This window comes from Zingiber officinale, chromosome 8B (genome assembly GCF_018446385.1).
Source record: "Zingiber officinale cultivar Zhangliang chromosome 8B, Zo_v1.1, whole genome shotgun sequence".
Lineage (NCBI taxonomy): Eukaryota > Viridiplantae > Streptophyta > Magnoliopsida > Zingiberales > Zingiberaceae > Zingiber > Zingiber officinale.
In genome coordinates this window covers 10,358,680-10,383,211 of record NC_056001.1, presented here as the reverse complement: position 1 = coordinate 10,383,211, position 24,532 = coordinate 10,358,680, and the positions used below count along the sequence as shown (strand labels likewise).

Below are 24,532 nucleotides of genomic sequence, written 5' to 3'. Positions count from 1 at the left end.
AATCACCCTCAATTAATCGTTCTTGCTCCATAATAATTTTACAACCTACATTCAAATAAAATAGCTATTAGCAAACTTTTATACAGTGAACAAAGAAGACAAATGATATGCTATAAGAAATGATATGCTGCAAGAAGAGATATGTTACAAGAATTACAAATAAATAAACAACATAATATAAAAGAGACCATAGTCATATGAATAACAAAATCACAAATCTCAACAGCAAGAGATATCACAAATCACAAAAGATATTCAATCCTCCATTGGGATTTCTCCCAAATATTGACAATAAATTTAATAAACAGATATAAGTTAAATAAGTATAACTTGAAGAAAAAAAATTCTGCCTATTCCATAAGATAAGAAAATGGACCCTTTAACATACTATACTAGAAAATTCATGCCCGATATAGTCACTAAAAACCTTGTGAAGCATCTATCCAAAGACCTCCCTGAACTTCAAGAGTCATGAATTTGGAGTTGCAGCAAAGTCAAGCTCGACAAAGTTCAGAAGGAATAAGCGTGTTGCCTGATTGGTTGTCCAGTAAACACTCACCTTTCTCGTCAAGGCAGGGTCGCTAGTGGAGGAGCTTTAGGGTTTCCAGAAAGAAGCCGTGGAGGAGCTTCGCGGCTTCGCTGGGGGTGCGCCTTTAGGGTTCGCTCGGCGATGGAGGAGTTTCGATGGTGGCAGATCTCTGCTTTGTGCATAGCTTCTGCGTGGAAAAGAAATTGGAGGAGAGGGCGGCGCAGAAGAGAAGAGAAATAGGAGGAGAGGGCAGCGCAGTAGAGAAAAGGGAGGAGAGGTGCAGGAAGACTTCTCGGAGGAGAGTGCGGCGCAGAAGAGAAATCGGAGGAGATGGGTGGGCAGCTTCTGTGGAAGATAGATCGAGGGGAAACTGTGTCAGTTTAGGGTTTTAGTCAAAGTTGAGGTGGACAGAGAGGAATGGAAAATGCATTTTTTCATTCCATGTGGGAATGAATAACTCATTCGTGCAGGATTTCATGCTTTGTTTTCCCGTAACGTATCATTACTCAATAAATAAATACATTGAAAATTTTCTACTTCTATCCACTCCCCTCCCTCTCCTTTTCCCTCCCCTCTTCTCTCTGTAAACAGGTCGCACTGGAGAGAAGAATTTGTCATAGGCGAATCGTGACGCGTTCATGAGATGCCGATCGGACGGCCGTGGTTCATTTAACAGCCGAAACATATTTCGTGTTGATCAAGCACTAGGTCAGTACGGTTCCTACCCAACAAACAAAGGAAAGGAAGCGAGAAAAAGAACGGGAAGAAGATGTCGAAGTCGGTGATCGAGCACGAGGTGGTGGGGCATCACGACATCCTGCGCTTCGGTCTGCACGCTGTGAAGGGCGACATCGTCGGATCCCACCCTCTTCAATCACTTCGCGATTCTGTAATCTCGATTTCGCCCTATCTTTCTCATCCTCTTTGCTAATTCGATCTGATTTTTTTAATTATTATTTCTTTCCGAATTTGGATTTCTTTTGTTATAGCTCTTTGTGTTGTTGATTATGTCAAAGCTTAACCCTAATCTTGTTTGAATTCGATCAGAGGAGTAGAATTTCGGAGGAAAAGAAGCGCATGGGGTTGGATTTTGCCTATGGATCAGCTTTCAATCTGAGGAATGATTTCGATGCTCAAATTCTATCCAGGTCTTGTATTTTTCCTCTTGAGAAATTGCATGAATACCACAAAGACAAAAATCGGTTAACTATTTGTTCTGTAAGAGAGGGTTAGGTTGTCGCAAAATCAGTAGAGTTGTTGTCCTGATCAGAAACGGGAGTATGAGAATGGAGTGTATGATGCTAAAATCCAAGTGTTACACATTAAACCCGCATAATAATGTAAAGTATTAACTCTTTAGTTCTGAATCTATGAAATCAACTTTTTTATTGATTTTTTATCACCGTGTTTTTCTTCTCAATTATATTTGCTAAATGTATTCAAGTATACCGTATAAATTTTCAATGCCAACGTTAAAGCCTTAAAGGTTTAACATTTATACCATTCGTGACATTTTCATCCTTCCATATAAATGTCAGGACAAAAACCTAACCTGATGACTATAAAATAGTAACATGCATTGGTAGTAGAAAGTGAAGAGGGTGTATGTTCCAAAACTGCATTGTACCTGAAGATTGTAGATCAATGCTAGGTGTGAAGGATATTGACAAAAATCTAATTATGTACAACTATGAACCTATGATCTGAAATGACATGTAGATGGCGATGCATTAACTTATATCTTATATAAGATCCTGCCTTTCAGTTATCATATAGTATAGTTCTATGTTTATTTTTGGATATAAGAAGTAGCATCTTGGTTTGTTCAAGTTATTGTTAGCTCCAAACATCTTTCAATAGAAAGTACTCATATATACTCTAGGGCACTACTAGACCCTTGCAAACATGTGGTTTTAATAATTCAGTATTTAGCCCCTAAATTATGAAAATCACATGTTTGCATGGATCTAGTAACGTCCAAGGGTACATATGAGTACCTCTTTAAGGAAGGAGGAAAAGCAGCAGATGTGATATCCAGTGTCCTATGGATAAAAGCTAATTAACACCTATAATTTTATCATCCTTTTTGTCTTTGTCCATTACTCGATCAACTTCTAACAGCTACTAAAAACATTGTGTTTACTTCAACTTACAATGTTCAAAGTCATCCAACCTTTTTTTTACCACCTTTCAGAAAATAGTTGTATAAACACGCACGTTAAGATGGATACGATACGTTTTTTAATTCTGTTTTGACATGTATGAGGCTTGTTCTTTGCTACTAATCACATTACATGCATATTGATTTTGCTTCTTTTTTTTAATTAAAAAATTCTGATGTTATATTACTTTTACTGAGATAACACTACAATTGTAGATTCCATAGACCTGGAGCATTGCCATCCTCCATGCTAGGTTTTGAGGCTTTTTCTGGTGGATTAGACGAATTTGCCTTTGAGGACTACCTCAATTGTATGCTCTCTCCTTTTTATTTTATATTTACATTTTTCCTTCTGGTTTTCCTTTATCTTCCATTATGTTTCATGTGATAGCTACGATGTGGCATATTTATTTGTGGAAGTAACTGTTTATTATAATTCCTCTTGGTAATGTAGTAGCTTGTCACAAACTACACACTATCGCCCCAGCAGTTTCTACTGATTTATTAATACACTCCTTTGAGCTTGGACCGTTTCTTTTCTTTTTCCCTTGATATTTTGTGTCGTAATATCAATTTTTCGTTTTCCCTTTCTTGATTTGCAGTGCCACAAGATTCAGAATCCATCAGACCATCAGACTTGCATCACAGTATGGAAGTTCGCCTTGGCATAACAAAGGGGCCTGTGTGCCCAAGTTTCACCTAGATCACTCGTCTTTGTTGTGGTTAAATTTGCTTAATGAATCTGTCTGAAGACTCAATTTGGTTGCTGCAACTACCTTTTCTTTTCAAGTGGTCATGAGACATGTTGTGTAATGTTGCTCGAAAATTATCTTATGTCGTGAACTGAATGAACTTACTTAAAATTTGGAAAAACATCTTATGATCACAATTTACCGTTGTTTTATTTCCTTTTCAGCATTCAAATATTAAATATCTGGAAACAAGGATTGTTGGAAAAACAAGTTATGGGATAGTTGGATCCGCGATCGATTCGCGTACTTGAGAGTAGTATTGGATTTGGTTTTTACAAGCACTACGCGAGGCATTTGAATTCCACTTCGTTAAGTAAATTAAATTGTTCTAATTTCCACCAATTTGACAAATGCTACCATCATTTTTTTTCTAACCAATAATCATTACTAGTTTAGTCGGTATTATTAGCAGGTGACAGTCAATCGAGGTTTTAGTGTCCGTCCGTCCTTGCCCGGTACCATGTGACGCCGTCGCAGCGTAAGCAGTGTCAGACACGTAGCCGCCGTCGACGACACTTCTTGAGCTGTCGGTTATATTTTATTTTGGCGCCTCACCTTGCCCTTTACTCGATTGATCCGGGTGTTCTGGGATTAGGGCAACGAGTTTTACTGAGTTAGAGGTAGGAACCGTGTCGGGATCGATCGCCGATCAAGGTGGAAACGGCGGTGGAAGATATGCTGTCAGTTAGGGCTCCGGGTGAAGTGAATTGGAGCTGAACCGAGGTGGGTCATTTGGATGTGGAGGGAATTGATGGGGGAAGTTGAGTATTTCCGTTGGGTTGGATCGATCCGAGTGCTCCTGCTTGGGTTTTCGAGAAATCTGGGGCTTTAGAGGTCTGTTCTTCGATAGAGGAAGAGGGGGAGAATCGAGAAAGTTGAAGTCTTTGCTGCTGAAGGTGGTGGTAGCTCTTGTTGATAACTGTGATTCTTCAAGTTTGTGCATGTAGTCTCGGGACTTAGGTAATCATCGATTTCCTGTTTCTCCCTATTTGTCGTGTTTTTGGAGAATTTTTTTTAGGAGCTTTCTGTAGTTACAATTGTGATTGTACGGATTCGATTGCTCCTCAAATGATGTTGAACGCCCTCTTTTTGATTCTCTGATGCACTCACTATTCAATGCCAGAGTTCATTCTTTTAGCTGATTTGGTTGAACTCCTCGTCGTGTGTTGTACAAAATGGCTTGATTTGAGCAAAATAAGGTTTTTCAATTGTTTGTTTTCCCTTTCTTTTTTGATTATTATTATCCCCTTTAATGAAGTTTGATTATATCGTGGAAAGTGCAATCTCTAGTTGACTCTCTGTTCTTGCTCTTTCTAGGAAATGGCTACGCTGGTCGATCCTCCTAATGGTGTGGGAAACCGTGGGAAGCACTACTACACCATGTGGCAGACCTTGTTTGAGATCGACACAAAATATGTGCCCATCAAGCCTATCGGCAGAGGTGCTTATGGAATTGTTTGCTCATCAATCAACCGTGAGACAAATGAAAAAGTTGCGATCAAGAAAATACATAATGTTTTTGATAACCGTGTGGATGCACTTAGAACTCTGCGTGAACTGAAGCTTCTTCGTAACCTTCGACATGAGAATGTCATCTCTTTGAAGGATATTATGATGCCGCCTCACAGAAAAACATTTAGGGATGTGTACCTTGTTTATGAACTTATGGACACTGATCTGCATCAGATTATCAAATCATCGCAGTCACTTTCCAATGACCATTGTCAGTACTTCCTTTTTCAGGTATGGGTCTTTGTAATTTGAATTTATATGTGCTACTAAAAGTGAATCGAGGGGGCACCAACCATAAGCCACTCTCTCTCACTTGCCCTGATTAATCCTGCCTCATAAGGTTTGGTTTCTTATGCTTCTGGGTACTTATTCTACCTTTTTTCTTTTTTGCTATGACATTAGGGTCACTTTTCAATAACTATCTTTATATGACTCGAGTAAAATGTCTCTTGCCTTAATTTCCTTATTAAAAAACACTTGGCTTGGGTTCACTGTTCACTAACTTCAAAGTATATGATGATTGGTTGGCCACTCGTTCAGCAACTAACTTAATGCCTCAAGGCTAGCTTCACCTTTGGCCTATTTTGCTTTGACAGCATGGCTTAGATTCTTGTAGATTAGCTGATCTGTTGTGGTCTTTTTGAAATTATATGTATTACCCAACCTCTTTTGACTTGCTTTTTAAACTCTGATTTTCTTTGTTATTTGTCATTGCAAGCTGACCTGTAATGATTTATTTTTGCTTATGATCCTCTAGTAACCATTAGTATCTAAGCTAAACTTCTATTCCCTGGCTTCTATTTTGCATTGTAATTAATGATTTTTTACAAGGAAAAGTGGTAGGAAAGAAGTAATATGCTGATAAGTCACTTATTGGTTTGCCTCTGATATCGGCTACTTCACTTCCATTCTTTTTAAAATGACAATTGAAATATATCCTTCCAACTTCTCCCTTTAAGGGACAATTTAGGTTTATTGTCTTCTTTTGTTCAAGTTGTGTAGCTTCTATAACAAAGCAGTCTTCTTCTTGCTCGTAGCTTTTGGTAATATATCACCTAGAAGAAAAAAAGAGAGCTTAATTTGGTAGCCTGGAACTTCAAATTGTATGCTATAAAGCGCAAGAAACATAATTAATGGGGGTTAAGCAATTCATTACTGTGATTTCACTAATGGTCCCTCATGTTGCTAAAGTGATATTCATTTGAAGGGATAGATTAAGATTCCTTCTGTTTGAAGGAAATAAGGTGAGAAATCTAGTTTTACTTTATATTATTGTAAATTATGTGTAAATGTGTTTGGTGGGAGGTTGGACTATAATCATACACTGATATTTTTGCTTTTCCAATGTGTTTACTGGTCGAAGGAAAAGTTAATGCTCTGTTACTTTTTTATGTGTGCCTGTATAAGATGGAGGGATGCAAGAACTTAAATTTAAACAATTGTTCCTTGAAAATACCAGTGTAAATTATAGTCTTTACATCATTAGTGTTGGTATCATGTCAACTGAGATGATACAATTTGTCTCTAAATTTGTTTCCGATTTGGAAACTGAAATTTGTTGCACTTCAGGCTACAACAACTCTTTACTTAAAGAGTAACTGGCTCTTGTGTATTATGTAGTATTTTTGTTCTAGATATCCAGTAAACTCTACCGTCACCCTTCTCATTGGCTATTTCAAGTACCACAATGGCATAATTTCCTTTTTAGTTCTTTGACAAAGCTTGACTAGATGCCATCTTTATACTTCTCGCTATGATACTATACTATTTGCCTTTGTACTATTTTTAATTCTGGCTGCTTCATGCAAATGAAAGTTATTTTGGTACCATCCCAGACACACTGCATCTTGTTCTGTTTATGTTCAAAATCTCAAAAATTAATGCCCATCTTGTTCGGGCCATGGTTAAAAATCTCATGTCGCACTGTCTAAGCTAGGTGCTCCATGTGGACCTACTTGGGTGGTGAAGATGCCTTACATGCCTCAGCCATTTATGGTGTACCAAGTAGTAGTGGTCCATGCAACTGATTGGTATGGGCCATATACTATTGGTTCCTACTGCTAGATTATCCATTTTACCCTTTGCATTGGCCATTCAGATCTCCAGAAGAAGAAAAATGAAGTAAATCTAGCTGCTTGGGTTGGAACACAACTAACTCACACTTATCAAACCTCTTCGTTTTCCTTAGACTGTACTTCAACTCTCTCCCTTTCAAGTTCTTCTAGTGTTCAAGGTTGGTGTGTATTCATTCTCCAAGTGAGATGAAGTTCCATTGAAGTTAAATGGTAGCCTTAATCCTTCCTAATTCAAGTTGATCAATATCTATAGAAACTTTACTTTTGTTTTATTTAATATAAATAATCCTCCAATATAAGTGTTCTAAGATTTTCGAGATCGTATCATGCTTGTGAGCTGGCCATTGGGCAAATCACTTCTCTTGTTCTCTTAGTAGACATCTGTCATCCGCATGAAGGTACATGGTCAACAGATTTTCTCTTGGGCTTGGTTGGGTTTTTACTGGATGCCATCTCATTTGCTAAAGTAACAGTTTAATCGAGAATTGCACATATATTTTGTTCATGAACTTTTATCTTTGATAACAGTTAAGCTATAGATATTTATAGGAAGAATTCAAAGTATAGAACTGAGACATTTTCTAGAATTTTCCTTTCCCCTTGATTTTAATGTTCATTCTTTCTTATATTTATGTTCTCTTATTTTACTTTATCGTTAGCTAATTCTCTTGTTGATTTGGTTGCTTAGAACAATAGCTAATATTGCGATGTCTTGTTGTCGACATTTCACCTTTTATCTCTGTTTGAGGGATATGATTGTCAAAAGCATACTTTGATTATTCCTGAATGAAATTGCTTCTTTTGATTACAGCTACTGCGAGGGTTAAAGTATATCCACTCTGCTAATATTCTGCACCGAGATCTGAAACCTGGAAATCTTCTTGTTAATGCCAATTGCGAACTAAAGATTTGTGATTTTGGTCTGGCTCGCGCTAGTAGTGGAAAAGGACAGTTCATGACTGAGTATGTTGTTACCCGCTGGTATCGGGCCCCCGAGCTGCTCCTTTGTTGTGATTATTATGGTACCTCAATCGATGTTTGGTCAGTTGGATGTATCTTTGCAGAACTGCTTGGACGGAAACCCATCTTCCCCGGTACAGAGTGTCTTAACCAGCTTAAGCTCATTATCAATGTACTTGGTACAATGGGTGATTCTGACATCAGCTTCATCGATAATCCAAAGGCCTGCAAATATATCAAGTCCCTACCATATACCCCCAGTATCCCTATTGCCAATCTTTACCCTGGTGCCGATCCTTTAGCCATTGATTTATTACAGAAGATGCTCGTTTTCGATCCATCCAAGAGGATTAGCGTCGATGAGGCTTTGCAACACCCTTATATGTCACCTCTTTATGACCCTAATACCAATCCTCCAGCTGAGGTTCCTGCGGACCTTGACATTGATGAGAATCTAGGCGAAGATATGATTAGGGAGATGATTTGGAATGAGGTGTTGTACTATCATCCAGAAATTTCTGCAAACTCATGTTAATCAATGCTTGTTTCGGAGCAGGTTGTAGGGTTCCTTCCAAGTCATAAAGCCAATATTAATTTGGCTTCCTTCCAAGTTATACAAGCTAATATTATTTTGTTGGCTGGTTTCCTGTTATGAGAATCGTTCCAAAGTCTGACTTGTAAATATTTATGTGCGCTATATTTATCTGGTTTGGAACTTCATGCAATAACAAAAATGCTTGTATGACTGAACTTTGTTATGCTTTGTAATTTACTGGGTATCTTTGGTTACCACATGTGAAGGTCTCTTACAGATCTAATTGCCTTAGTTTCATGCAATTTAGAAAGGTTGCTGGCTATGCACGTTGCTAGTGTTTGAAACGTTACGCTGCTACTGGCCCTCCGTTGAAAAAACAAGAGAGAATGTGTCAATGTGTGCTGCTACTGGTGGCCAAGTGTGCTGAGAGTTCTTATGTCAAAGAATTTCGAATTTATTTGTAGCCTTGTAATTGGATGAGTTGAATGGAGTATATATCCATCTACATAGAAGAATTCACAATTTATAAATTAAGTTGGGATGAATTACATGCAGTATATCCATTATAAATATAATATAAATTAAATAACGGGAAGAATACGAAGAGTTAGCTATTATTTGGTTAGAGTTGACGTTATCCATGCTTTTTTTTTACGGGAACTAAAATTAACTGCTAGGACACGTATAGAGTTAGAGGGATGAATACGAAGATTTGAGTGAAGACTTTATAATATTCATGATACGGTGATATAGGGAGCTTCATTTGACACGGATCAACTGTTAAAATGGAGATTAAAATTAAGATGATTAATATTAAGATATCAAAAGGTCAAACAAAGGATAATTATAATAGTCGATCAGGGCATTCAGTGCTCGATCAACGCGTGACATGTCTAAGTAGGCCACCCATCCAGTTCGGAGATAATATGATAAAATAATCCGACATTCAGTGTGGAGTTGCAGGACGCTGAGGAGATCGGATAGCTTGTCTGAACGGGGGAGAGCATGTTACTACAAAGTCACCGTAGGGAAGAGCAACTGAGGCCGACAGAGCGGAGGAGTCCCGACCGATGCCGCTCGGCCAAGCAGCGGGACCTGGCCATGGACGGAGCGGAGGAGTCCTGACCGAGCGGCTACCTCGCACGGTCAAGCAATGGGACCACTGTAGTATCTCTTGACATCCTTTTGAGAGATAGTGCCGCTGACACAAGGCATACTCGACAGACGGCGCCAAAATAATCTTGTCTAAAAACGGGAAGGTGGAAAGCTGGGGATGTGACGGCTTCGCAGACCGACTATAGACCTCGCTCCATTCTGCAAAACAAGTAACGTCAGTGCTGAGCTAGGGAAGAGGTCCTGACGTTGGCCCTTCGACGCTCAAGTCAGTCACCAGAATAGTGGAAGAAAGTGGAGCAACAGTAACTATAGAGCAAACAATGAATTTTGCGTACCTTCACCGGTGAAGGACCCCCTTTATAGAGAGTTCTGGTCGGCAACATGCACGTTTCTCGAGGCATGGACACATTCTCCAATATGTCCTATGAAGGGATCTGTTAGGAAAGTACCTCTGACATCATACCTTAACAGGGTATACATATCCCTGATAAGACAGTAGAAACTTTCACCGTACGATCCGCCTATCGACCATGCCTCGTGTCAGCGACACTATTTCCCAAAAGGATGTTGAGAGATATTACAGTAGTCCCGTTGCTTGGGCAAGCAAGGTAGCCGCTTAGCCGGGACTCCTGTGCTCTGTCCATGGTCAGGTCCCGCTGCTTGGCCGAGTGGGGTAGCCACTCAGCCAGGACTCCTTCACTCTATCGGTCTCAATTGCTCTTCCTTACGGTGACTGTGTAGTAACATGACCTCCCCCGTTCGTACAAGCTATCCGCTCTCCTCAGCATCTCGTTGCTCCATACTGAAGGTCGGATTATTTTATCATATTATCCTTGAGCTGGACGGGTGGTCCGTTAGGACATGTCTACCGCCGGTCGGACATTAAATGTCCTGACTGGCCATTGCAATTGTCCTCCATTCGGCCCTTTAACACCTTGGCGTTGACCACCTTGACTTTGATCGTTACCTTGATAGTTGATCCCGTGCTAAGTGGGTCTTCCTATATTGCCGCATCAATTCAGATGATCAATTTTATTTGGTATCTATCTCTTTGAAATAATTAATTCAGATATTCATTTTTCACGTATATCTCTACTATAAAACCCCCTTCTTAGATATGGAGAAGTCTGATACAAGTACAAATATAAGAATACAAACAACAAACATAAATAAGATTACACAATAAATTAAAAATAACTTTACAATAATGATTAACTAGGCCAGGTAATATCGAGTCTGGGGTTATTGACCTGATCCCCCGAAAATTTCTTACTGGCCACTAAGGTAAATCGGGAAGCACTTGCGGCGGGTGGCCTAGAAGCCCAGTATCCCTTAGTTGCAAGTTTTATTTGGAGGAAAAATCTTTATAAAAACACCATAGTTGAGAATCGAACCGTGAGTGTCTGGGAGACAACTGAGCACCCTTACTACTGCACTATAGCCCTAGGGACAAAATGATTAACCAGGCTGGGTAACGTCGAGTCTGGGGTGACCAGTCCGGTCCCACAAGTTTTTCACCGGCAACCTAGAAAAATCAGGAAGCACTTACAGCAGGCGGCCCAGAAGCCCAGCATCCCTTAGTTGCAAGTCCTATTTAGAGGAAAAATCTCTGTAAATACGTCATTGTTGGGAATTGAATCGTGGGTGCTTGGGAGATTACTAAGCAGTACATCCGGCCCTATATCCGGCGGATTATTTTTTTTCGGTTCGGTTCGGGTTGGTATAAGCGGGTTGGTCGGTTTGGCGGGTTGACTGCTCACCCCTACTAAGCACCCTTATTGCTGCACCATAGCTCCGGGGGAAAAAATGACTTTACAACAATGAACCTTGTTTTACTTACTCTTGCTTTGATTAGCCTCTTGATGCTTGAAAAGTACAACAACGCTTGACACCCAAATCTCAAGAATCAACATGAACAATTATGCTTCAAATCTTCTTGAAAACTCTTTTCTAGAGTTACCTCTATGTATCTTATTCGATTAGACTTACTCCTAATCGATTGTCACGTTAGACGACCGTTCAAACACTTGCAGAACAACTCTTTTTCGCTTATCTAATCGATTAGTGAGTTATACTAATCGATTACCAACTTTTAATTGATTAACCCAATCAATTCTAAAGCTTATTTTCTCGCGAAAAAAATACTCCTAATTGTAGGGTCGTTGAGAAAGAGAGAGGAGGGGGGGGGGGGGGGGGGGGAATCTCATCGCTTAAAAGCTTTTCTTTTCTTTAACAAAACCTTTTGGAAAATTCAAGACGTGAAAAGACAAATCTTTTTTTTTTAGTTCGGAGCCCAGTTGACTCCTACTCCAAAACTCATGATCTCTTGGATCGTATCAATTGAGTAATTCACTAAAAATCTTCTTCAAAACTTCGCAAGGAAAAATCGAATACAAATGAAGGAGAGTATAACAACCTTTACATCTCTCCTTAATAAAATAAGTACAATAATACTTTACCGACAAGTCAAAGAATTGGAAATCAGAGCTTTCTTGTCGGAGTAGACTTTAGCATAAAAGTAGCAGAACTTGCACGATCTGAAGCAGTAGTAACAAATAAAGCAATGAGTAAGTCTTCTAGGCTCGGAACTCGAGGTCATTTTTTATAGGCAATGTTCCGTCGACTGATCATCCTATCCGTTGACTAATCCACGTGCTTCCTTGTTTGCTTTGATCCAATTTGTTCGATCATAGAAATCACGTTGTTCCATTGACTGATCAAAGTTATCTGTCGACTGAATCCTGTGTCTTTCCTTGTTTGATCTTATCTGTTCCGTCCAATCCTAGAAATCATGTTGTTCTGTTGACTGACTGAACCTCTCTTTCCTTTTCACTGGATCTTGTTGATCTCTAAAATCCTTGATCCGTCGACGGAACTACTCAATTCCTATAAAATAGTATTAGCACAGATAATATATATTTAATTTACAAAATAAAGTAAACACAATAAATATTGATGCATGAGTATGACAGTAATGACTGTCTTGATCTCAACTTAGAAATCTCTTGATTTCTTCAGTTAGACCAGCGCTTAAGATTTATCTCTACTAGGACACGACCTTACTATATTTTCTCTAGGAGTTTACCTTAACTCACCTGCTAAACATCTAGTCCTTCAAACTTGTTTGGACTTTTTTTGCTTATTGTCTGATTGCTTGATCCATTAAGATTTTTATGCAATACTAAATTAGTACAACAATAAGAATAACAATGCAAAATAGTATTGGTAAAACTATACTTAGGTTTATCAAAATCCGCTAGTTCGATTAACTTTTTTTGCTTGAAGTTTACTTTTCTAAGACTTCTCATTATTTAAAGTTTTACATTGTCTAACTTCACTCACTAAGATTTTACCATTTAGTTTCACTCATTATGTTCTAGTTTTACTTACTAGGACTTTTATCATCTAGCTTCAGTTACTAGGACCCAACTTCACTTATAAGGACTTTCACATTTCTTGGAGTTCACTTCTCCAAGATTTCTCACCCCTTTTCTAGTCATTCGATCAACCTTAACCTGACTAGACTCTAATAAACATATTGCTAAATAACTATCAAAACCCTAGAAGTCAATTGCACCAACATTAATCGATTAACCCATGCTGAATCGATTAACCCAATTGATTCAGCAACCTTCTGTTTATTTAGGAAAAACCTCTCCAATCGATTACCTTAATTGATTGATGTGTAGAATCTATTAGCCAATTGATCCTAGCACTTTTTATGCTCTCGTGTACACTCCAATTGATTATCTTAATCTATTGATCAATTGATTCAGATCCTTATTGTGCTTTCGCGAAGAGCTTCCCAATCGATTACTTACCTTAATCAATATAATTGCCCCACCCTAACTCCCTTGATCCAAGTGTAGGGTTCCCTTGTCCAATATCCATTAATTTTGAGCTGTTAGGATTTTTTATTGCTTTGCATCTGGTTAACCTTGACTGACCTGCCAGGACTTCCTCATCAAGTGTCCTTTGACTTACTTGGACTTTCTCATTGCCTAGCCTCGCTAGGATTTCATATCATAAAATGTCCGATCAATCTTTCACCCGCTTAAACTTTTCCATTACCTAGCATAATTAGAACTTTCATTATTTAATTCTCAACTAGGTTTAACTGTCTAGTCCCAGTAGGACTTTCATTGTTTAATTCTTAACTGGATCTTTATTACCTAGCCTCGCTAGGACTTCCCTTATCTAATTCCCAACTAAATTTTCACTATTAATTCCGCTAAGACTTTCATTATCTAATTCTTAATTATGTCTTTACTGCCTAATCTTGTTAGGACTTTTCATTTCCTAACCTTCAGTTAAAAGTTCCATTATCTAACCTCCAGTTAGAATTTTCATTCTCTAATTAACTTCTAGTTAAAATTTTACATTATCTAATTTCCAATTAATTCTTACTTAGATAAATATCTGATTCTCCTCTAATTTACTTAACTTCTCTCCTCCATATAATCAAATATCATAACTTACACTTACCCTAACTCAAATTAATTAAACTCATCTATCTTACTGAGAATAATTACACCAACATTAACTTCGTTAGAACTTCTAATAAAAGATAATTTAATTATAATTTTTATTACGTTAAATAATAAAAAATGAGCGATGATTTTTTTCCCCGATATCAACCGAGTTTAATACGATTTCCTGCATGCATATTCACCATCCACCCGCCACATGTGTCGCCCATGCAGCTCGACGACGTCGCACCACCTCCACATCACACGTGTGCCAGCGGGCAACCTTCCACGTAGCGACAACGGCGATGAGTCACCGGACATCACCGATCTATTTATATCCTTAATTATCATCTCCGCAAAAGCAACTTTCGCCGGAATAACGACGAAGCTGGGAAGGTCGATCATATCAGCAATGGAATACAAGAGGGAGGAGCACAATGACATGATTCCGCAGACGGACGCATACGGCAACCCCATCCGCACCCCCGTCAGCCAAGGCTACGGCGGCGTCAGCGCCGGCGAGGAGAAGCACCACCAGAGCGCCGGAATCACGGGAATCCTCCACCGCTCCGGCAGTTCAAGCTCCAGCTCAGTAAGTACATTTTAGATAATTAATTCTGAAGATTAATGTGTAGGAGCTTTTGACATGGATTTACGAACAATACGCATGCAGTCTGAGGATGATGGGATGGGCGGGAGGCGGAAGAAGAAGAAGGCACTAAAGGAGAAGATCAAAGAGAAGTTACCGGGTGCTCACAAGAGTGAAGAACAGAAGGCGAGGCAGGACGGAGAGTACGAGCACGAGCACGAGAAGAAGGGATTCATGGAGAAGATCAAGGAGAAGTTGCCTGGCACCCATAAAGACTACTAGATTTTGTAATTCCTTGTGCTTGAAAAGCTCTCATGTTAGCTAGTTACCTGGCAGTGTAAGGGGGCAATCTAGTTTTTAAACTAAATGTTGTCTAAAAATAAATCAAATGTTTTTAATAAAATGCTCTGTTTTACCTATTTTTAATAATAATATTTTTTAAATATTTTGGTAATATTAAATGTTCATCCTAATTTATTTCAACGTGGTTACGTGGTCAGATTTGAAGAAAAAATTTATAAAATTATGGTGTACTATCTCAATCACATTCTACCCGGGCGCGTTGACACTACATATGCATATACAAAGTGAATAGTGCACATGCTAAAAGGGTACACATAATACAGAGCAATTAAGTAAAACTCATAAATTAGCGTGAGAGAATTAAATAGAATAATATGATAGAATATATTTAAATTTTAATTTTTTAACAAATTATCTCTAATATCTTCTAACACACGAATTATATTGCTTATAGTTATGAACTATGAGTTGTTAGAATTAGTCTAATCCATGCAGCAACTAACAGCACGAGGCATTATTGTTCCGTTCAGAGCTCATTGTCACCAGCTCTCTCATCATTTTTTTTGTTTTATCTCCTTGTAATATAATTAATTATATCCCATAAAATTGACGGTGGTGATGGATTGATGCTAGCTGGTGCACCAAACACAGGTGATATGAACCGCTTACCTGTCTAATATCACTGATTGACACAAAGTATTATATCACTGAGAACTGTCGGCAGCAGCTGCATAATCCTCCTGCATTGTTTTTTCAACAGACAGTGTTATTTAAGAATTATAAAGCACCTGGTTTGAATTACTTTTTTTTTTTGACTAATTTAATTTTATTATTAAAAAACTTCAATTCATTTTTCAAACAAAGCGTGAATAGAGAAGTTCCATGATTAAATTGCATGCGTTATGCAAGATTCTTCAGAAATTGTTTCATTATATAGGTAGTTAGCTCAATAATTAGAAGAAGGCTTGCAATTAGCATAACCTAATGGGATTAATATTATTGTTTATTTGCAAGTTGTAGCTTTTAGCTAGTATTTGTGCTTGGGGATTGAATAAATGAATAAAAAAAGAATTGCCACCACGGACGTGGAATTTTGGATGATTAATTACTGCATGCAGAACTTTCCAACTTCAAGGTAGTAGAGTTGAAATCTTTACATGGAGTGCAATATATATTGTTTTAAATTTCCTTTGTATATACTTCAAGGAGAGTAAAGTCTACTTCTTGTGTAGTTTTTCCTCTTTGAGATTGTGGAATGAAACGAGTAGGTGCTTTGGCAACTTCATGACTTTAACCTTCCACCAGCAGCATCTTTATTTTATATTTAATTCTTCTTGCAAATAATTTGCAAGCTGAGGGAGGGTCAATATATGTGTTCAAATGTAGTGCACAAGTTTGTTGCACCTAATTGTGTTCTTGTACACCACACCATGAATTCAAAGCCTCCTACCTCAGAGCTCCAAACTGCAGGAAGCAAAATTGCAAGCCTTCCGAACACCCCAAGGATTGTCCTGCTCCTTACCTTCTCCTTGGTACTCCTCACCATCATTCCTCTGTACCTCTTCCCGTTGCTCGCCACTTCGCTCGCATCCACTTCGTCGGATTTATCCTCTCCCCCAACGGCTTCGTCTTCGTCCTCCCGTTCGAGTGCTATTAGACTGGTGGGGAAGAGATATCCGTCGTCGAGATGCGATATCTTTCGAGGGGAATGGGTGCCCAACCCCAGCGCTCCCTACTACACCAACGAGAGCTGCTGGGCAATCCATGACCACCAGAACTGCATGAAGTTTGGAAGACCGGACAACGAGTTTATGAAGTGGAAGTGGAAGCCCAACGACTGCGACCTCCCCGTCTTCAACCCCGGCCAGTTCCTGGAGCTCGTCCGCGGCAAGTCCCTGGCCTTCGTCGGCGACTCTGTCGGCAGAAACCAAATGCAATCCCTCATCTGCTTCCTTCTCAGGGTAATTAAATGTATTTCCTTACCGGATTAAATAGAAATTATGTAAAAAAAAATGATGCTAAATTCGGTAAGATACAGGTAACTTACTCTGTGGATGCGTCGCCGACGAAGGACGATAGGTTCAAGCGCTACCATTTCCCCACGCACAACTTCACCATCGCCAGCTTCTGGTCGCCGTTCTTGGTGCGGTCAGAAGAGGCGAACGCGAACGGGCCAACGCGGACAGGGCTCTTCAATCTCTACCTAGACGAACCGGACACTAACTGGACGACGCAGTTGAGCGGGTTCGACTACGTGATCATCTCAGCCGGCCACTGGTTCCTCCGGCCGAGCATGTTCTACGAGAGCCGCAACTTCGTCGGCTGCCACTACTGCCTCGACCCCAACGTCACCGACCTCACCATGCACTACAGCTACCGGCGAGCATTCAGGCTGGCCTTCCGGGTCCTCAACGACCTCGCCGAAGCCGGAAATTTCAGGGGCCTCGTATTCCTGCGCACCTTCGCGCCGTCGCACTTCGAGAACGGGGAGTGGAACAAGGGCGGAAACTGCGTGCGCCAGCGGCCGTTCCGGAGCAACGAGACGAGGCTGGACGGCTATAGCCTGGAGATGTACATGACGCAGCTGGAGGAGTACGCGGAGGCCACGAGGGCGGGGCGGGCGCAGTTCCGGCTGCTGGACACCACCGACGCGACGCTGCTGAGGCCGGACGGCCACCCAAGCCGGTACGGCCACCAGGCGGGGGAGAACGTGACGCTGTACAACGACTGCGTCCACTGGTGCCTGCCGGGGCCCATCGACACGTGGAATGATTTCTTGCTTCAGATGCTGAAGAATGAGGGCGGACGGGGAGCCGCCGCAGGAAGGAGGTCGTGGGGCCTCAGGAAGTCCACAATCAAATAGATTAAGTTAAGATTCTTCCTTCTTTCTTTATTTTAATTCTGTATAATGTTAATTTGATTGGTAAATATAAGAGGCTCTGCTCTTTCATTTATCTACTTTTCCAAGCTGTAATTTTTTTTTTAAAAAAAAAAACGAGAAGGATTCAATTCAACCTATCCGATAGGACATCGCAAACACAATCGATGACAACCAAAAAGTTTATTTTTGAATAACCACAAATAGAAATAGACTCATCGAGATCAAGTGATCCAAACCCTCGGATCAGAAAACGCCAGCAGAAGCCACAACGGCTCGCCCAAAGGATCACGAAAGCTATGAACCCAAGAAAACAAATTAAGGCAAGAACCCTACCTCTACAGCTGTATTCACAGTCTGACGTTGACCCACGACTCGATCGCCGAACGTCGCTGGCTAGAATATATCGACGCCCAACATCCAGAGCTGTCGTCGCCCGTTCAACTCTCGCAGACGGTGCAGATGGCTGAACAATCACCGTCGTGATCCTCTTCTATCACACTCGCCCGTCGCCCGTCGCCCGTCGCCCGTCGCCCGTCGCCCGTCGCCCGTCGCCCGTCGCCCGTCGCCCGTCGCCCGGATTGCCTGTTGTGCGAAGAGCACCGACTTCCACCGGATCCATTGCTCGTCGCCGGATTCACCTTAAAAACCCCAACGGAGATAGTAACTCGATGTTGATGTCCCCAAAGCCCAGCCCAAGAGTCCAACATTTCGCCTTCTTATCGCCACATGAAAGATCGGCCTTCCTGTATTACTATACTAGTATGTCAATAATTAAGCATTTTTTGTTAGATCAACAAACTGCACAATTTATAACGAGGGTAGGTTGGTCATTTCCTATAGGAAGGTGATTGGAAATAAAAGAAATCATCCTGAAAGAGAAAAGGCTGGGGAAGGGGAGGGGGAGGAGGAGGGAAGGGGAAGGGGAAGGAAAAGGGAAAGGAAAGGAAAGGAAGGCCAGGGTAGAGACGGAGATGTAGACGGAGACGTGACCTTACGGGGCATACAAACAATTCGTCTTCCTTATTTGGGGGCGATCGATAGCAACCGATGAAGCAACCAGCCAATCTATCTCCCCAATTTTGAACAATTCGACATGGCGAAATCAGCACTCCTCTTCCTTTGATCCCATCTCTCGCTCCCTCTTCCCACTTCTTTTGTTCCTTTTCATTCCGTCGATCTGTTGGCCAGATGAAGAAAGGCCGAGTTCCGGTGGAGCCGGCGGCGGCAGTAGCGGAGACGCGGTTCCGCGGCGTGCGCAAGCGGCCGTGGGGGCGGTTCGCGGCCGAGATCAGGGACCCCTGGAAGAAGGTCAGGGTGTGGCTCGGAACCTTCGACTCGGCCGAGGCTGCCGCCCTGGCCTACGACTCCGCCGCTCGCGCGTTCCGTGGTTCCAAGGCCAAGACCAACTTTCCCCTCGCCGCCGCTGCGTCTCCCACCCGTACTCCTGCATTCCGCTTCCCTCCCTCCGCCCGGTTTCCCGTCTGCGACGACCACCATGACCCCCCGCCGTCCTCTCTGCAACGGCCGACGTCGAGCAGCCACAGCAGCACCGTGGAGTACTTCGGCGGGCCACGTCTTCCTGCGCCTGCGTTCGCGACGCTGAGCCACCGATGTGTGTCGCAGCTAGAGAAGCAGGCCAAACCACTTCCTCAGAGAATTCCAGACAACGACGAAAACTGCCACAGTGACTGCGGGTCGTCGGCCTCCGTCGTTGACGACGAGCGTGACATCGGTTCCACATACCGGCATACACTTCCGTTTGATCTTAACCTTCTCCCTTCCCCCGATGACGACATCCAAGCCACGATTCTCTGCTTTTGACATCCTGATCGCACGAGTCCGTTTGTTTCCTTATCTCTTTAGCACTATCGATCGTTGCGCTTTCTTACATGCTCGCCATTTTATATATTTATGCTAGTGATTTCATTTGATCAAAATGCATATTAGCGGTACCTAATTAAACAGTTCTATCTGATCTTCTTTGATTTATGCTGAATTAGAAAACTTTGACTATTGCATATTAGTAGTGAAATCTCTCTTAAGAACTGAATTCCACCCACGAAGAAGAAATGACTGAAGAACAATCAAGTTTATAGTTATTCATTCAATCTTCTTTTAGATTATTTAATCTGAAGAGTTAGCTACATGAAGGTAGGGGAAAAAACTAGGTAAGTATGATGAGGTGCACCGAGAATATTCGTAGTTTTTTTGCAATTTTTGCCAAGGACTGCTGCCTGAGGATTCACTTAGCATTCTATATTTTAGTTTAGTTGTTCAGGACCTTAGGTGAGTGTGATTATTAGTTCAGCCTCATGATGAATCTTGCTTAGTTGCTTTTATTGTTCCTCAAATACTTGTCTGCTGTCCATATTTTTTAAGTTAGAATCGCTTCTTCCAATTGTATGGTTTGAATAATTTGTTTCTATATCTTCTCTTGTGTGTATTGATCCTTCACCAAGTTTCTGGTATTACACAACCTTGTTACATGTTTTTTGCTATGATGGCTTGCAGTTTTGGCAATTTTATTGTAGAAACCACATAGTTATGGCATAAGCTCATAGGTCACTGACTAAATTGGCATGTGTGCAAATCAGAAATTTGTATCTTTTTATATTTAGTATAATTATTTGTTACTCAAAATTAGATCTTATCTGTTATATCCCTATCAACTGTCACTTTGGATGATGAATAATATAATTCAAAAGTCTTATCGTTGATTGTTCTATCTATTGCTTATGATATTAGCAAAAGTTTTAGTATCATTAGAGGCAGTGGCGCATGGAGGATACAAGTGGAGGGGAGCAAGTTACACTGATTTTTTTTTTAGGGGGGAGGGGGGGAAAACATTAAGGAGGCTTAATATGTTTTAAAAATCGAACAAAAGTTTTATATTAAATTATATGCATCAATAATCAAGCTTTATCCCACTAGGTGGGGTCGGGTATATCAATCCTTCTACGCCATTGGGCTATATCCCCTACTATATTATCATCTATATTTAAATAAATTTTATTTTATTGTTGCTAACCAATTCTTCTTTTGACCTAACTCTTCCTCGTTTGATGTACGTATTTGTCATAGTTTCACATCGCCTAACTAGGATATTTATTCGTCGTATATTCATACCATCTGAAATGTCTCTCAGAATTTTTTCTCAATAGATGAAACTTCAACTTTCTCTCTAATGCTATCATTTCTTATTCTGTCCATCCTCGTACGTCCACACATCAACCTTAACATTTTCATCTTTGCAACTTTCATCTTCTACTCATGTGCTTGAGTCATAGCCTAACATTCAGCGCCATATAACATAGCAGGTCTAACCGCCATTTTATAGAACTTCACTTTAAGTTTTAGAGATACTTTACGATCACATAAAATACCTGACGCTAACCTCTATTTTTAATCATCTTGCTTCTATTCTATGTAAGACATCTCTCGCAATTCTTTCATCATTTTGTAAAAATGATCCTAAATACTTAAAACTCTCAGTTTCAGACAACTCGTCATCTCCTATCTTAACAATTGTCTCATTACATCTAATATTGCTAAATTTAAATTCCATATATCATGTTTTTATTCTACTAAACATAAAACCTTTTACTTCTAATGTTTTCCACTAAAATTTTAGTTTAGGATTTACTTCTTCACATGTCTCATCTGTCAAAATAATATCATATGTAAATATTATGCACCACGATAATTTTATATTAAGTTTTCTTGCTTAGTTGCTTTTATTGTTCCTCAAATACTTGTCCGATGTCCATATTTTTTAAGTTAGAATCGCTTCTTCCAATTGTATGGTTTGAATAATTTGTTTCTATATCTTCTCTTGTGTGTATTGATCCTTCACCTAGTTTGTGGTATTACAAAACTTTGTTAAATTTTTTCTGCTATGATGGCTTGCTGTTTTGGCAATTTTATTGTAGAAACCACATAGATTTGGGATAAGCTCATAGGTCACTAACTAAATTGACATGTGTGCAATATTCAGAAATTTGTATCTTTTTATGTTTAGCATAATTATTTGTTACTCAAAATTATATCTTATCTGTTATATCCCTATCAACTGTCACTTTGGATGATGAATGGCATAATTCAAAAGTCTTCTCTGATTGTTCTATTTATTGCGTCTGATATTCGCAAAAGTTTTAGTATAATTAGAGGCTGTGAGGCATGGAGGATAAAGTAGAGGGGACCAAGTTACACTTATTTTTAAAGGGGGGACAAAACATTAAGGACGCTTAATATGTTTTAAAAATTTAACAAATATTTTGTATTAAATTATATACAATAATAACAATAACTAAGTCTTATCCTATTAGGTAGGGTCAATCATATAGATCCTTTTACATCATTGGGCTCTATCCCCTACTATATCATTATCTATATTTAAATAAATTTTATTTTATTGTTGCTAACCAAGTTTTTTTTACCTTTCTCTTCCCCGTTTGTTGTGTGCATTTCTCATAGTTTCAAATTGCCTAACTAGGGCATTTATTGGTAGTCTAAGTACTATCTTAAATGTATCTTTTCGATTTTTCCCTATGCAACTTCAACTTTCTCTCTAATACTTTCATTTTTATTCTATACATCTTCATATGTCCACACATCCACCTTAACATCCTCATTTTTGTAACTTTCATTTTCTGCTTATGTACTCAAGTTATAATCCAATATTCAACAACATATAACATACCAGGTCTAACCACCGTTTTTCTAGAACTTCTCTTTAAGTTTTAGAGGTACTTTACGATCACATTAAACACTCGACGCTAACCACTATTTCAACCATCCTATTGTATTCTATGCAAGACAACTATCTCAATTCCTTTATCATTTTGCAAAAATAATCCTAAATACTTAAAGCTAACCGTTCCATTTCTGTCTTACCAATTGTCTAATATTACTAAACTTAAATTCCATATATTATGTCTTTACTCTTTATTTCTAACATTTTCTGTCGAGATTTTAGTTTAATATTTATTCTTTCACGTGTTTTATCTACCAAAATAATATCATATCAGGAAACACTATAATTTTATATTAAATTATATGAAATCAAAAAAATATGTTTCAAGTTCTCTTAAATTGCCCATAAGATTCTAATTTATTTCTTGAGCATCGTTTCATCATCTGAAATTCATTTATTGATTATGCTCGGATTTATAGGATATACATATTTTTCTTTTTTCTGATTAAGCCCAAATGTACACATAAATAGTTTTGTATCTACTACAGATTCATGGATCCTTTAGTTAATAATGTATTTAGTCAAATAAATTGCATATTATTTGTTGCTGTGACAATTATATCCAAATTTTCCTTTCCATGTGCCCATCACATATTTTCCTCTGATCTGATCCATAGGGTTCCATTTGTTAAGTATGAAAAAGATAAAGTGCCATATTTTTCTTTGTTCAATTGATCTCATCTATTCCGGCATGTGGTCGATAGAAGTCTACTATCATTTGGATGCACACTATTCACTCAAGGCTAAGGATTAGTAACTGAGATAGTCCCCACCGGAGTAGGAATCATGTTCACTAGGGCCTTTTTCTTCATCATTTTTTTAACGTATAGAAATTTCCTGAATAAATTGCATTTAATTCTTTTGTGAGACAGCCTATTTTTAATTTTTACTTAATTTCATTTGTAACATGGTATATGCCTTGCAAACCTTATGTTTCATACAATTTTTCTCATGCTGATGTTATATATCCTAGATAGTTAAAATTCTCACTATTCATTTTATTTGTACTATTCAATGGAAGAAAAAGATTCCTGTCAGTCGGAATTAGTTGGGCTAGCACTGAATGATCCATGTACTTTCTGTTCTTTTTTAGGTCCATTTTTTTTTTTCATGTTATAGGTCTGACAATTCGAATGTAGCTCTGAGTAAATTTCTTACGAGGGAGCGAGGTGTAAACTTCTTCGACTAATACTTTTGTGTTTTCTTTGGCTGTTAATACTCTCTGCAAGTTTTCATAATCTCACTACTGTTAGATTCATTTCTGTAATTTTTTTTTTCAGCTTCTAAAGATATCCCAATCTTCTCGCCCATGGCCTGGAAGTTCAGTTCTGCTAAGGCATTCAGATACGTTAATCGACACAACAAAACAATGAACAGGAGTTTAGAAAGTATGGAAGGAAGGTGAGAATGCCAACGGTAACAAGTCGACAGCACGAGAAGAGGAGAATCAACCTTCTTTTTATGGTTTGACCATAAGCTGGAAATGCTAAAGGTGAGAGGTTATAGTCAAAACCATCAATCAAATCGTCCTGCTGCTTGGTTGGTACCTGTTCCTTGTCAATGCATTGTTGGCTTCTTATTAGTGATGCAAGTTTACCATTTGGGTAGGGCATTGTTGACTTCTCATTAGCTTGTGGACAGAGGATGAAGGTCAATGTTCGGTTTTGGTTGATGCCTATCCAATTATCTAGTCAACAAAAACCTGATTCTTATAGTTTTGATTACCTTAGCAATTTACTTGGATGATGTTTTTGTGCTAGGAGTTTTTTATTTCGATTCTTGGAGAATGTCTTTGGTAATAATTTAGCAATTGAGCCGCAAATCTAGTCCATTGGCCTAAACATTGAACTTAGATTCATGGTTCTTTTTAAAAACTCTTGCACTCAATAACCGCTTA

General features: G+C 39.4%; 5 protein-coding genes across 5 annotated transcripts; all 5 read left to right on the top strand.

Annotated features, from left to right (window-relative positions):
• Positions 1-1,226: 1,226 nt before the first annotated feature.
• On the top strand, positions 1,227-3,579 carry LOC122017951 (cyclin-B1-2-like). Its single transcript, XM_042575675.1, has 4 exons — positions 1,227-1,418; positions 1,577-1,677; positions 2,907-3,001; positions 3,293-3,579. The coding sequence occupies exons 1-4, from the start codon at positions 1,299-1,301 to the stop codon at positions 3,391-3,393; spliced, it is 417 nt and encodes a 138-aa protein (XP_042431609.1). The 5' UTR covers positions 1,227-1,298; the 3' UTR covers positions 3,394-3,579.
• A 227-nt stretch (positions 3,580-3,806) lies between these two features.
• On the top strand, positions 3,807-8,747 carry LOC122017950 (mitogen-activated protein kinase 4-like). Its single transcript, XM_042575674.1, has 3 exons — positions 3,807-4,402; positions 4,760-5,185; positions 7,841-8,747. The coding sequence occupies exons 2-3, from the start codon at positions 4,763-4,765 to the stop codon at positions 8,522-8,524; spliced, it is 1,107 nt and encodes a 368-aa protein (XP_042431608.1). The 5' UTR covers positions 3,807-4,402; positions 4,760-4,762; the 3' UTR covers positions 8,525-8,747.
• A 5,634-nt stretch (positions 8,748-14,381) lies between these two features.
• On the top strand, positions 14,382-15,096 carry LOC122017396 (dehydrin Xero 1-like). The gene is made up of 2 exons (XM_042575003.1): positions 14,382-14,701; positions 14,783-15,096. Exons 1-2 carry the CDS (start codon positions 14,522-14,524, stop codon positions 14,978-14,980), a joined length of 378 nt encoding a protein of 125 aa, XP_042430937.1. The 5' UTR covers positions 14,382-14,521; the 3' UTR covers positions 14,981-15,096.
• Positions 15,097-16,348: 1,252 nt separating this feature from the next.
• On the top strand, positions 16,349-17,959 carry LOC122014693 (protein trichome birefringence-like 19). Its single transcript, XM_042571055.1, has 2 exons — positions 16,349-16,962; positions 17,040-17,959. Exons 1-2 carry the CDS (start codon positions 16,372-16,374, stop codon positions 17,862-17,864), a joined length of 1,416 nt encoding a protein of 471 aa, XP_042426989.1. The 5' UTR covers positions 16,349-16,371; the 3' UTR covers positions 17,865-17,959.
• An 810-nt stretch (positions 17,960-18,769) lies between these two features.
• On the top strand, positions 18,770-24,414 carry LOC122014694 (ethylene-responsive transcription factor 3-like). The gene is made up of 2 exons (XM_042571056.1): positions 18,770-19,719; positions 23,916-24,414. The coding sequence occupies exon 1, from the start codon at positions 19,071-19,073 to the stop codon at positions 19,701-19,703; it is 633 nt and encodes a 210-aa protein (XP_042426990.1). The 5' UTR covers positions 18,770-19,070; the 3' UTR covers positions 19,704-19,719; positions 23,916-24,414.
• The last annotated feature ends 118 nt before the right edge of the window (positions 24,415-24,532 follow it).